The sequence below is a fragment of the Bemisia tabaci genome, chromosome 9 (assembly GCF_918797505.1).
Source record: "Bemisia tabaci chromosome 9, PGI_BMITA_v3".
Lineage (NCBI taxonomy): Eukaryota > Metazoa > Arthropoda > Insecta > Hemiptera > Aleyrodidae > Bemisia > Bemisia tabaci.
In genome coordinates this window covers 1,457,413-1,470,891 of record NC_092801.1, presented here as the reverse complement: position 1 = coordinate 1,470,891, position 13,479 = coordinate 1,457,413, and the positions used below count along the sequence as shown (strand labels likewise).

General features: G+C 35.1%; 1 protein-coding gene across 3 annotated transcripts; it reads right to left on the bottom strand.

Moving 5' to 3' along the window:
* Nucleotides 1-3,097: 3,097 nt before the first annotated feature.
* On the bottom strand, nt 3,098-13,048 carry LOC109038236 (BTB/POZ domain-containing protein 1). 3 transcript variants are annotated; one of them, XM_019053224.2, is made up of 6 exons: nt 12,904-13,048; nt 10,444-10,784; nt 9,695-9,857; nt 8,126-8,337; nt 4,611-4,847; nt 3,098-3,468 (listed from the first exon to the last, which is right to left on the bottom strand). In XM_019053224.2, exons 2-6 carry the CDS (start codon nt 10,734-10,736, stop codon nt 3,300-3,302), a joined length of 1,074 nt encoding a protein of 357 aa, XP_018908769.2. In that variant the 5' UTR covers nt 10,737-10,784; nt 12,904-13,048; the 3' UTR covers nt 3,098-3,299. The 3 variants fall into 3 exon arrangements, with proteins under 3 accessions (XP_018908769.2, XP_018908771.2, XP_018908768.2); XM_019053226.2 differs by lacking the exon at nt 12,904-13,048 and adding an exon at nt 12,451-12,797; XM_019053223.2 differs by having other exon boundaries at nt 3,099-3,468; nt 12,866-13,048.
* Between the last annotated feature and the right edge of the window lie 431 nt (nt 13,049-13,479).

Genomic DNA, 13,479 nt, shown 5'->3' with positions numbered 1-13,479 from the left:
CACCTTCGATAAGTGCAGTTTTTGCTATTTCAAGAAATCCATGTCTAATTTTCAAAATTACATGGAACCTTATGGCAAAAAGGCAGTCTAAACTCACTTTTTGATGCTTTAAAGTTGGATTTTAGTTGTGAATTTTTCACGGAATATATATTCTAACTGGTTTTAGTTGAGTTCATGATTACTTATGTCAATATTTTCAAAAACTGCACTTAAGTCTATGCCTTGTTCTCCAAGCCCCTAGGTATATTGTTCTCTTTATGGCAAACTTTTAGAAGTGACAGAAGTTAAATTCGCTTCGGCATTCTTTAATGCAAGTATAGTCTTTAGGTACAAAATTGTCCTTAGAATGTTTAGCCATAATTGAAACAAAAAAATTATTCATTTGAGTCGCAATATGGTTAAGAGTACTACTTCATTGTCTCATTGATTGAGGATGTTTGCGATTGGATGCTGTGATTTTCCTTCATTGAACTGAATCTAGATACCTAATTTTCCATGAGTCATAGGCTACATTTTTAGAACGTTGCAATATATCTTCTGCTATGTCAGATTTGTATTTTTATAACATTCTTATATAGGTACCTCATCAAATTTTTCTGCTTTAATGTGATATTTTATTTTGAGATCTTTCTCCCCATTGAAAGGGACTTCAACCCTCATTATCCTCGTTTGAGATGTTAAAATGTTTATCTTTTTTTAATGTATACCACCATGAGACTTTCAAAAATATATTTCTCCCTTTGCAAATGGTTTCCTTTTTTTCCTCTTTGCCACTGCCCTCACCTTCGTACCAAGCAAGGACATGTATGACCAAGTTTTTACTCGACAGAAATTTGGGGCCAAGAAAAGAAAGCACACATTGCCAAATGCAAAGGAGAAATACTCTGCATGAACAATCGTACCTTTTTCAAATTAGCATTTTTCACTCTCAGCATCAATCATGTAGATTTTCAAAGACTTAATTGACTAGAGACTTAATGCCTTAAAAATTTAACTAGTTTTAAAAATTGCTCCGTTGAAATTATTCTCAGTCTGCATTGAAAAGGGTGCAACTTTTGATCAGCTTCACTCAAGTCGAAAAAAGAAGAAAAGGGTCTCCTCTCTAATAGGTAACTGAAACGGTTTTTGTTAGACGGGCGTAGGTTCAAATACCTATGAGGACAAGCATCCTGCAAGATCAACTACGCCCAGGGCTCTTGAGTTTTTGGACTTAAGCCCGTTTCACTGAGGCCAATTTAAAAATCTTATCTATTTTTCAAACGATCAACGTGGATTGATTTTTGAAACAGAAAAACGCCAGAAATATCAAAAAAAAATTTACCAGCTCGATAGGATATCTCAGACCACCTTTGGTCCACTCATACGTCCATGGGGTTAGGGACCTTTTAGGGTCAATTTTAATTTTCTGCTGGTCGATTTTTCATTGTAAATAGATAAGATTCTTTTTTCAACCAGAAGAATGCGACAAATATTTGCCAATGGCGAGGAAAACTTCCAATAATGGATATTTGTAGATTCTCCGCACTGTTCACAATGCATGAAAAAAGAGTCACGTTCATACCGCGTATTACATTTATTTTAGTTAAATCTGTACATGCGCTCGAGGCCTTTCAGGACTACCCGATCTTCAAGAGCACTACTAAAATTACACACTACAACAAGCACATAATTACAATGATAAATAATGCCTTGAGCACACAAACTACATTACCAAATTAAAACATGCTAACTCATAATTGCAAGTAAATATAGAGACAAGTGACGAAGTACATAACAAAGCAAATCAGGATTGTTATGTACTTCGTCACATGTCTCTATATTTACTTGCAATTATGAGTTAGCATGTTTTAATTTGGTAATGCAGTTTGTGTGCTCAAGGCATTACTTATCATTGTAATTATGTGCTTGTTGTAGTGTGTAATTTTAGTAGTGCTCTTGAAGATCGGGTAATCCCGAAAGGCCTTGAGCGTATGTACAGATTTTAACTAAAATAAATGTAATGCGCGGTATAAAGGTGACTCTTCTTTATAGAAATTTTAAATACCGCTACCAACATGTTTAAACATTAAAAAAGACCTAGGATATTTTGTTGATAGAAGCACTTGAGTAATGTCAATTGTTTTCATTAAGAGTTATGCAGTGAGAAAGTGGCAGGGCTTTAGCGCTTTCAGACAATTTTGCAAGATTGCTGTCATTGACATCCATCGTCTTGACCGGAAAAATAAATTGAAGCACGTCAGCTTGTAGTTCAGTTTTTATTGCTTACAGATACATAGTAAAAAACAACATAATAGCTTTTTTGAAGTCTACCTAAAATATAAAAATATCGAATTTACTAAGTAACAAAAGAGATCAGGATGCTTCAGTACAAAAAATGGGTGAAAAAAAGAGGAAAAATAAATTAGCTAACAGTGAAAGAAGAGGCTGCTTCGATCGAATCTCAAATAAATCGAAGTTTACGTCATTCACAGAAAAGACCCATCTTCAGAGGAAATTTGGAAAACAAATTAAGTATAGGGCTTCAGCACAAACGCCATTCCACCACATTATCCTCATAAATAAATGCGTTTTGCTACCTTGACGTCCACTTAATAAGGCCAAAGAATCAACTGCATGTGAGCTTCAGCTAAAATTAAGTAACTCAAGAGGAGAGATTTAAAGTTGAACTTAGAATTGACTAATGAGCTCTGTTGTAGGTACTGGATCTTCGGCTATCCCTAGGAGGCAAATTATGGTTCCATTGAATGATTTGATAGTTATGAAATAGACAAAAGAATGTATCCGCAGATGTTGTAGCTGTGTTAAATATTTGAAGAAGAACATTTGGTAGATGCTACTACATGATTTTAAAATACAAAATCGATCATCATTTACGACAAAACAGCTTACACTCATCAAGTTTCTCCTGATTACAATAGAGACATCAAAGTCATCACTTAATAGCCCTATTTTTTTCACCATTGGTCCGTAGAAATGTATATTTCAAGAGCTCATCCCCCAGGAGATTGTAAGGAACAACTCATCAAAGAACATCAAAATTTTTCAGAAATAATTAGTTCCTTCTATTAAATTGGCAAAATTTGATTTCAGAAAAATTCCCCCCCCCCCCCCCCCCCGAAAGGAAAAAAGTAAATGACAAGATAAGAATTGCCTGATGGACTTTCAGTTCAGAAAATACAGTATGAATTTTTTCCATGGACCAATTTTATCACACTCTGGATTAAAAATGGCTTTCCACTAGCCTATTGTAATTACTGACTTGTTATCAATTGCATAGTCTGATAACAAATATGCTTCATTTAGTAAAATATTTTCATGATACAAAAAAACGAATTTACTAGAGGTAAAACGATGATTAATGTTTGCATTTTGAAATATTTCACTCTGCAGTTTTGAAACACTCGTCGAAGGTCTTGCTTGCAAATGAAAATTTTTCCAGTAACCTCATCACAGGCGGCGATAATGATTCTGTAAAACAATGAAAAGACAATTCAAAAATACAATAATTTAAAGCCTACCACGAATAGAGAATAGTGCTAATAAATTGATTTGTCAACGCTCAATTGAAGGAAAGTTAAAGAAGAATGAATGCACCTTTTTGATTTATTCAGAATCTTTTAGGAGGATACAAATTTTGGGTCCTTAGCCAAAAAATGTAAGCCGTTTCTCGATCTCCTCCACTAATAAATCAACTCATGGTTTTTCTTTCTCAAAAATTATGCGATATGTAAGTACATAAGGTTTTCATTTTCTTCGGCAAAAAGTATTAGGTATTGCTAGAGGAAATCCAATTATACCTTTATGAACTTTAATCTGCTTGTTTTTGAGTTTGAGCCAACTGGCCGCATACTCATACAAACTCAAAGTTATTGCCGTTACATCAAGAAATTTCCTACCAGCTTGGATGATACGCTCATGATAAGTTCCCTTTAACTTATGTCTCATATTTTTTTTTATTAAAGAAACAGAGAGAAAAGTACTTTAAGAAAGATTATACATTCACCTCCTTAACAATACATTTCTCTTTGAATTAAGGGCGAGTTAATAGTAGCGATTAGGAATTCGTCAAACCTACTCAAAAAACAGAGAAATACTTCAGCCTTCAGTCAAATTTGATTCCTCATTGCCCAAATGCAACAAAATGAAATAACAGCACACTGTTAGAGATCTGAAATTTTTACCTTTCGAATGTTGTTCTGAGAAAAGTTAGTGAGTAAAAAATACAGAACTTGGTTTGTCAAGACAATCCTTGTACTTTGATTACTCTCGTTTACAAGGAGTCTCTCATTATTTTTCCCCCTTCTTTTCCCGGGAATTTTTGTCACCCTAACTTCTATCTAAAGTTTCAAGACTTTGAAAAACAGCAAATAGCAGGATGGTAAATGGCAGGGGGTGGGGGGTGTACAAAGACAAAGTACAAATGTAAGAATTATGATACATGTTTTTTAGCCCGAATTTCATGTAGAACACGATTGATGCAACAAAAATTACTGAAATCAACTCATAACTAAGATGTTGACAGTATTTATTTACAGCTTACAGCTAAGATTAAACTTTTGATAAAGCTTGACTTATTTTTTAGATTGACAATCCCTTTAAAACGTACTTACGATTTTTTAAAGCGAGGGGTTGGTCTGAGATTTGCGGGTCTAGGTTTGGAGGACAAGTACTTAAAAATTGATAATTCCTCTTCTATGGAGAGAATGCCTGTTCCAGAGACAACTTCAGAAAATTCTTGAGGAGACATCAATCGGAACCGAATCAATGGCAAAGCTTGTTTCAGGACTAGCTTGATGTTCTCTTTGTTCCCTTCCAAGTTTTGCCTTTCACATTCAAAATCTGCCCAGCTGTAATAAAAAAGTTTTATTCGTATTTTGAAACCTTGGAAAAATGAGTCTCAACAATAATAATGAATGAATGCTTAATTGAGGGGCTTGGAGGACAAGATGCATAAAAACAGTTTTTGCTGTTTCGAGAAAAACGTGTTTCAAGTTTCTAAATTATATGAAGCCTCATGGTAGAAAAAAAGTTCAAACTCACATATTTATGCTTAAAAAATGGATTTTACCGGTGAATTTTTCGGAGAATTTATTTGAATCCTAGATTTAGTTGATCTCACCAATCTCTCAATTTTTTCGAAAATTGCACTTTTGCGCCTTGTCCTCTAAGCCCCTCAATTTATTTAACTATTTTTTAGTATTGAGGATTTGAATCCACACAAATATGAAGCACTTTGCTTGAATATTCAAAAAGTTTCATTCGAACTTCATCTGTAATTTTTGGGGAGATCACAGGCCCCCGTGCAGTGGCACAGACACACGATGAATGCAATTTCTTGAAAGTAAAATAGACATCTGAAACAGGGTTGCAAAGAAAAAAAAAACCAATCAGAAAATTCTGAAGGGGAGGGAGGAAATAAAGTTTTCTTGCCGATTTTTCAAAGGCCCATTTTCCAAGAATAACTGCAAGAACTGCAGGAAGTTATCTACCGTACTGCTAGTTTACAAGGAAGTTCTGAAAGCTAAGATCAAATGGATTGCATTTGAAAAAAAGGAACCAAGATCATTCCAATGTTGCTAGGATTGCGCAATTTGCATTTTTTGCATTAGGCTTACTGAAATCATGCAAAAAATTAAATCAACCAAGGTAATTTTGTCTTAAATTTACTGTTTATTGGGAGTAAAGATACAACTTGTCTAGAGGATCAGTGTATATTTCCAAGGTAAAAAAAGTTGCACAATTTTAGCGACAATGGAATGCTATTGGTTCCTTTCTGCAAAATGCAATCCAAATATGAGTGCGCTCCATGTGAACCAAAGGAGCAAACATGTTCAGATTCAGTAGATCTATTTATTCCACTATTTACGTATACCATTACTTTGATAATTTTTTTGTGTTGCACAGATGATACATGAAAAATGGCCTTAGGGTAGCAGCTCCATTTATTTTTGGTTGATCTTCAGAAAGCGTATGATGTGGAGTGCCATTAGTTAAGTACTGGAAGAATCGAATTTTAGTAAAGGACTTGTGAATGCAATTAAGCAGTTTTACTATGGAGGTTTTACCAGAATTCAAGGTCCAGAAAGGTTGACCAAGGTTTTTATGTTTCTGTTATTGTCTAGCTGTTACCTAAATTAAAGAAGATCTTTTTAGAGCTTATTTTAGAAGAGTAGAAAAAGAAATGCTTTGGTATGAGTGTTCCCGTAGGTAATAAAGACATGCTCTTCACTCTATGTTTTGCTGACGACCCGGTGGTGATGGCGCAAGATGCAAATGATGCTGAATACATGCGACTTTGAAGTTAGTGCTAGAATATACAAGGTGGGGCCTAGAGGTCAGTTTCAGAAAAACTGAAAAATTGACCAAGCTGAGCAGCAAGATGTAAAGCTGGAAGATAGTTAGTGGATGAAAAGCTGCAAAAATAGCAAATATGTAGGAATTCGCTTATCCCAGGATGGTCTGATGGACCAAGCCATGAAAGATCAAATCCTTCAGGGGAGAAGAGCTACTGCTATGTCATAAAAAATATTTTTTGGGATCAAAGTATTTCCAAAGAGGAGAAGAGATTGATTTATGATACCATAATTAAAAGCATTCTAAACTATGACAGAGAAGTATGGCCCATGAAAGATCACAACCAGAAGATTCTTGAGGCAACCAAAATGAATTTACAGGGAAGATCAGCCGAAATCTCAAAAAGAGGTCGTCACATTCTGGCCAAAGTATAACAAGCGCCTTTTGCTAACTTTTCAGGAGACACAAAAACTGATTTGCGGCCGCTTCAGACAGGGTTTCGGTTGAAACTTGGGATACTGATCCAGCACAACTTCCTGCCTGTGAATTTTAATAAAATTTCTTTCAAAATTGGGGCTTGTGGTAATGCATTCTTGGGGCATTCTGAGAGATCATGGTGCTTGTGATACGGGTGCTCATCAAATTTAACAGAGTTTTTTCCATATTAATTTATTTTTAATCTAGAGAAAATTATTATTTTCAAATGTAAATGCATCTTATTAATTTGAAACCATCCACAACTCAATTTCATTACAAAAAGCGTTTGTGATACTCAGGCCGAAAACTCGGAAAATGACGAATTGCTCCAGGTAATTCTGAGTGTACTTGATACTAAAATTTCAAAAACAATTCCAAAGATGAGCGACTAGGCGCTTCTGATACTTTGTTCTTATACGGCGCTTGTGATACAAAAGTTCATAGACTTCAACAGAGAATTTTCCACATTTATTTAGTTTTATTCTAGAAAAAATATTATGTTCGAAATAACAAAATGCATTTACATACGAAATTAATTTAGCTTCAAGTCATTCCGAGGGTTGCTGTAACACAAATTGCAAACTATCAGAAAGGTGGGGGGTTGCCTAACTTGGCGCTTGGATAGGAAAGTACATCAACTTTAACCGATTTTTATTCATATTTCTAAATTTTTTTTTCTAAAAAAAAAAAAAAATAATTATTTTCGAATGTAAATGCATCTCGTACCTAATTTCAAAACTATTCATAACTCAATTTCAGTAAAAATGGCGCTTGTGATACTTGGGGCAGAAAGTGACAAGATAATGAGAGAAACGAAAGAGTGCGTGAGATAATGACCACCAAGCAGGACATACATATAGTCCGTGAAATCATGATTGAATAGCTTGTTTGGTGTGGTCATGTTCATAGAATGGCATACAATAGGTTGCCTAAGATGGTACTAGATTGGGTTCCTCCCGGCAGGAAAAGAAGGGGACGCCCAGCAAAATCGGGAATAGGTGGCATTCAAAATGAAATTACGAGGTGCAATTTATCAAATAACTTCTGTTTCATTAGACAGGGATGGCAACTAGGTGTCACAGAGCGCCAAGGCATGCTGTAAAAGCCGTTTCAGCACCTCCTGATCTTTTAGCGATTACGCCTAGAACAGCCATAATTACTTCAGAAGTAAGTATTAACAGGTGAAAAATTGGCAAGAAAAAGTTGAAGTCATACAAAATGTGTGCCAAAAAGTAAATGAAAGTACAACCTACAGAAAATTCATAATAAGATTTCTGAAACAAAGCCTCTTAAAAATGTTCGCCAAGATATGTCAGCGAATTACAAGTAATTATTCAGTATTGAAGACACAGACCTGAGAATTGCTTTGTATAGATCGACCTCTTCAATATTTAATTGATCCATTTCCAAAATGAAGCATATCGTTTCTATGTCAACAGCATGAAAGCTTTCTTCATGGCTGGTGGTGGAAGTGGTGGTGTAGTACCGAGAAATAGCAGTGGAAGCGGTCTTAGATAATGTTTTACAACATAAGTCGATCAGTTCTGACTCTTGCAAATACCTTGCCTAAAAAAAAAAAAAAAAAGAAGAAATTTAAGTATACTGATAAAATTAAAAGAGGCACTAGATAGGTTGCAAAAATGATAAAAGATACAATTGACTGATTTACATTACTGAATGAACCACTAGACTAGGTGCGAATTTAAGCATTATGATTTATGCTTTCTCATTGAATCTTCAAAAATAACACAATTTGTGCAACAAATATTATTAAAAGTAACTCCTGACTTCAATGTCATCATTTTTTTAAGTATAAATATAATAATTTAAAATGGAAGAAAGTTTTTCTAGGCCTCTGTATTATTACAGAGAAAATTAAAGATATTAAAAAATAAATGTATGAATTTAGAAATTTCTTGCTCATAAGATAAAGCTTTATCTACCTACTTGAGTTAAAACACGCGCCAAGCGCTACCTTAACAGTCTCAACAGTGTGAAAATATAACAACCTCAATCTCAGCGCTTTGGCTCAGCTGTTGCAAATCATTTACACTTTCAACAGCTTAAGGTGGAGAAGCCCGTTAATACCGCTGTAGAGCGCGGTTCCATTAACGTAAACTCTGGTTTTTCTTGTGACTAGGAATTTCAAATTTTTCATCACCAGTAATGGAAAATGCATTTAAATCTTGGGTAGACGTTAATTTTAGTAATTTTTAGAGTGCTAATCTTGTTCTACAGAAGGTTTTAAAAAGAAAACACATATTAGAATGCTTAAATTTGTACCTTGCCTAGCGGTACTTTTAATCAAGCGGATCAGTTAGTTTATCTCCTTCAATTACTTTAATAAGACATGAATAAGATGATGAAGTAGTCACTTGTGCAAATGTCAAGTCTGTTGTAAACTCGTCCTGCATTCTCTATCAAAATTTGATTTGTAACAGCTTAAGACTTGAAATATAGTTGAGTGCCTTGAAAATTGTGCGACTTGAAATTTACTCAAATGCTTCTGAAAACATGAAAATTCCATATAGGGCACTGATAAGTCATTCATTGAGGCACTTTCAAATGGATTTCAGGTCAAGGACGTTTTACTTATTGTTGGACATCTTATAGCTTTTACGAGGGACTTACATTTTTTTGCCATAATTTCTACCCTCCTCTTCTTCTAAGTACTTACTACTCTCTTCTTAACCCTTAGCTCAAGAGGAAAAATGCTTGGTGATAGCTCAGTGCAGAAAATGCATATCTCAATTGCGATGTTTAAAAAACTCAGATTACATTTTATTTTCTTCAAGGAAAACTTGTCAAAATGTTTCCTTGCAGATTTAAGTGATTGGTTTTTAATGAGTGAAGGAAATTTAAATCTAAGGCTCAAATACTGATTTACTTATAATTTAAAATGCTGCATAATTGATTTCCTTACTTTCATTAATCGAAAACAAACATTTGAATTTGAGAGGGTGCTACTGAGAAATTCGACACACTTATTTTTTAATGCTTCTACATCATACTTTTTTGCTGCATATAAAATGGAATGTGCATCAGGAGAACTCGAATGAAATTTAACTTTCTCACAATAAATGAATCTGCAACAAATAACAAATAAAATTGTGTACATTTCATAAAAAACAGTAGATGAAGTAAAAATTATATATGACTAATTATGTATGATTAGAGTGATGAGAGAAAAATGTTGATTATTAAAGTGCTACTGCAAAGTTCTGTTCTTCAGGGCTGGATCCGACAAATTTTTTTTCATAACCTCTGAGAAACTTGTTGCCCTTGTAAAAGGGCATAACTGATTTTGTGCGTCTACTTTGAGATGGCAAGCAGGCCAGTTATTGCGAGACCGAGACCTAGAGAGAGGCCTAGTGTCTCGGTCTCGCAATAACAGCGTAGCGACAGCTCGTTTTTGTTTTTAATTTATTTTCCGGTTGAAAATGAAATTGTAATTAATTTGAAACGTTCCGGGTTTTCTTTATTCTTTGTTCTTTATTTGCAGCCTTTTCCTCAAATTAAGTTGTTCTTTTATTATGTGTATTTTGGCTGATTAAGTTGTTTCTCGTTACGAATGACCCTTAAGTAGTAACAAATTAATAATTTCTTTTTTATAAGCTGTAAGATAAAGAAGGAGCAAAATTTAATGAGCAAACAAAAAAAAATAAAATTTACCGGAGCAGTTCATAAAAAGCCTCTGGCTCTATATCTGGTACTTCAATTTCACTTGCAGGCGACAACCACCGTTCACTCAGCATGGCTGCAAAAACTGGGCTTCCTAGTGAGAGAATGATTTTGTTAGCAGGGATTTTTCGTTTTCCTTCCCCAACAATGAAACAAACATCACTTAATAGATTGTTCTTGAAGGCAAATTCATTTCTGTCCAGGAGGCAAGCTTTACGCCAGTCTTCAGAGTTGTCATCAATGACGTTTGTCTCCAAAACAGGGTCAGAAGTGGAGTTTGCCATTTTCTTTTGGTTCTATTCGTTCGAAAATGGTTGAAGAATTGAGGAAGCCTATGGACAGAAAAAGACAAAAAATCAGGCATTAAATACAGCAATGATGGAACTATAAGTAAATATATATTTCCAATTGGTAAAGTTACAAAACTTCAAGTCAAAATTTGTGAAGTAAAAAACTGAGGGACATCTTTCATTGAAAGATTGCTATTTTTTATTTTCATGATCAAGATATGAAATATTGTAGAGTACATTGTGTCGGTGGTACTTGTAGTATTATTTGTATTAATATTGTAAATCTAGTATAACACAATAAAAACAGTGGGAAACAAGACTAAAATTTATGATAACATTTGCAAGACATTTCGGCTGATGACCCATCGTTATCAACCAAAAATAAATACAAAATTAAAAAAATAAGGCTAAAAAACAACTAAATTACCAACCGTGTGATCAACCCCGACAAAATTTAGGACTGATAACATGTAAACAACTATGTAATGTACATTGATTATGTACTTACAGTTGTTTACATCTTATCAGTCCTAATTTTTGTCAGGGCTGATCACACGGTTTAAATGCACTTGTTTTTTAGCCTTATTTTTAAATTTTGTATTTATTTTAGTGGTTGATGATGGCACGGGTCGCCAGCCGAAATGTCCTGCAAATGTTTTCATAAACTTTAGTCTTGCCTACGGCCCGATCGTGAGCATGCTTAATCCTAGATCCCTGTTAAACGGCTGCATTGCAATTGCTTGTAAGTGGAATGCTATCAAGTGCCAACTTAGTTGACAACACCTCTAAATAGGTACATTGTTTAACTCTACAGTTGAATCACTAAATACAAAAAGGGCACATGTCCAAAAAACCAAATTGTTCAGGAGACACAAAAAACTGTTTATTTCGTGGTAGATATTTTTTAAACATAACGCGACTTTCAAAAAAATATCTACCACGAAATAAACAGATTCTTGTGTCTCCTGAACAATTTGGTTTTCTGGACACGTACCCTTTTTGTATTCAGTGATTCAGTTCTTCTTGATTTAGAATACACTGCGCAAGCACATTTTCTAATTTTGTCAGCAATTGGTAAAATTTTCATTATCAAATTGTACATATGAGTACAAGCCTGTATCTTGACTATACTTGATAGAAAGATGCATTTCAGCGAGGAGTCTCTTAGCAAATACATATGAATTATTAACTCACTGCATTACTGAGGACAGGATACCTATTCTGAAAAATAAGCGACATATCATCGTTACCAGATGAGTGAAAAGCCAAATGTCTCATGCGGTTTTTTTGTCGGATTAGACCAGAATCAGTTACAAGAGGGTACTCTTTTCATTGCAGAGGATCTATCCAGATGATTTCACCTAACTTTAATCAGATACGGACAATCTCTGCGATTCTAAAGCTCTACAATCTGCATCAAAACTAAGTTCATCTATGAGGGAAGTTCCACGTGATAGATAATCTGAGGCTTTCATAGAATCTGATTACCAACTATACCTAGCAGAGAAGCATTTTTGCAGGAGTAGACATGAAGTGGAGGAACTGAGTGACAGAGCAAGATTAAGGAACTTTTACTTGGATGATTCACTTCACCTCATGGCTGACTGTAGACTTTCTGAATAGACAATGATGGAACTGGGACGAAGAAGAAGCCTTGCTAAGTTCTGAATTTTGGCCATGAAATACCTAGGGCCATTTATCGACTTACGATTTCTGCTATGGTCTAATACCTAAGACAGCCGATCCTTTGTCTCACTCTAAAATTGCAAAAACTTGTTTGGCACTGTCTCAACGATTTGATCAGGTGATCGCAAATACATTGTGGTGGAGCACGCTTCAGATAACTTGTCCTCTTTCGCTGCATGCATGGAATACAGAACTACGTACTTCACACACAGAGCCAAAACTGAAAATAAGATATCTGAAAGGGATTATAGGTAATAGTCCCTTACAACTTTTGAGAATTTGGAGGTTAGGCAAGTGATGGCATTGGGTGATTCGGGGAAGCGACTAATAAACACGAAGTGCTTTACATACTTGCACGAATAAAAGTGCACAAACAGAACTCGAAGGGAACTCATCAAAACTAAAAGTTCGATAAAATATTAATAAGAGAGAGAAACCTGGCGTCACTTTTTCTGAGGAAAATGATGACATATACCGGCGACTGCAATCCAAGATGTTAAGCACAGCTAGTTTTACTTGAGGATTATTTCCAAACGACACGCTGTTCACGGTGGAGTATTAAGAGTGCATGATGTTCAAAACAGAAAGAATAAACTAGAATAACGATGACTGATGACTCGCTGCACCGTTGCCTAACGGCTGCACATAAGTAAACAAGACAGCAAACAGTCAAAAGAGTCAAACAAACTCCGCTGGTGCATTAGCGCTACCTAGTGGAGAAACTATGCAAACGCACTGCGCGGTCATTGACCGCGCGTGGCTCAGACTAGCTCAGACAGGGGAATGTTTTTGACCGTTTTGTCTCTGACTAGGGTTTTCCGATTCCCAGGATGTTAATGCGCACTCCACTCATCTTGCCACAGCCCGATTTCACAAAAGATCTGGTACAGGGTGATTGAAATGCAAAACAAAATATAAAACATTGAAAATTTCATGGGCCTGTGAAACTCGTAGCAGGTCATTTGTACGAACATTCATAATTATTTATTTTTGGTAGAAAATGCTAACGCTTAAGTGACATCAAATGGTGCTGAAATTTTTCACAGGCACT

What these genes read in the sequence shown, in the direction of transcription:
- LOC109038236 (XM_019053224.2), bottom strand. Translation starts at nt 10,736, where the DNA reads ATGGCAAACTCCACTTCTGACCCTGTTTTGGAGACAAACGTCATTGAT. An exon ending in TTTGTTTTCGATTAATGAAA is followed by an intron (nt 8,338 to 9,694) that starts GTAAGGAAATCA and finishes TTTTTTTTTTAG; the next exon opens with GCAAGGTATTTGCAAGAGTC. An exon ending in CTATACAAAGCAATTCTCAG is followed by an intron (nt 4,848 to 8,125) that starts GTCTGTGTCTTC and finishes TTTTTATTACAG; the next exon opens with CTGGGCAGATTTTGAATGTG.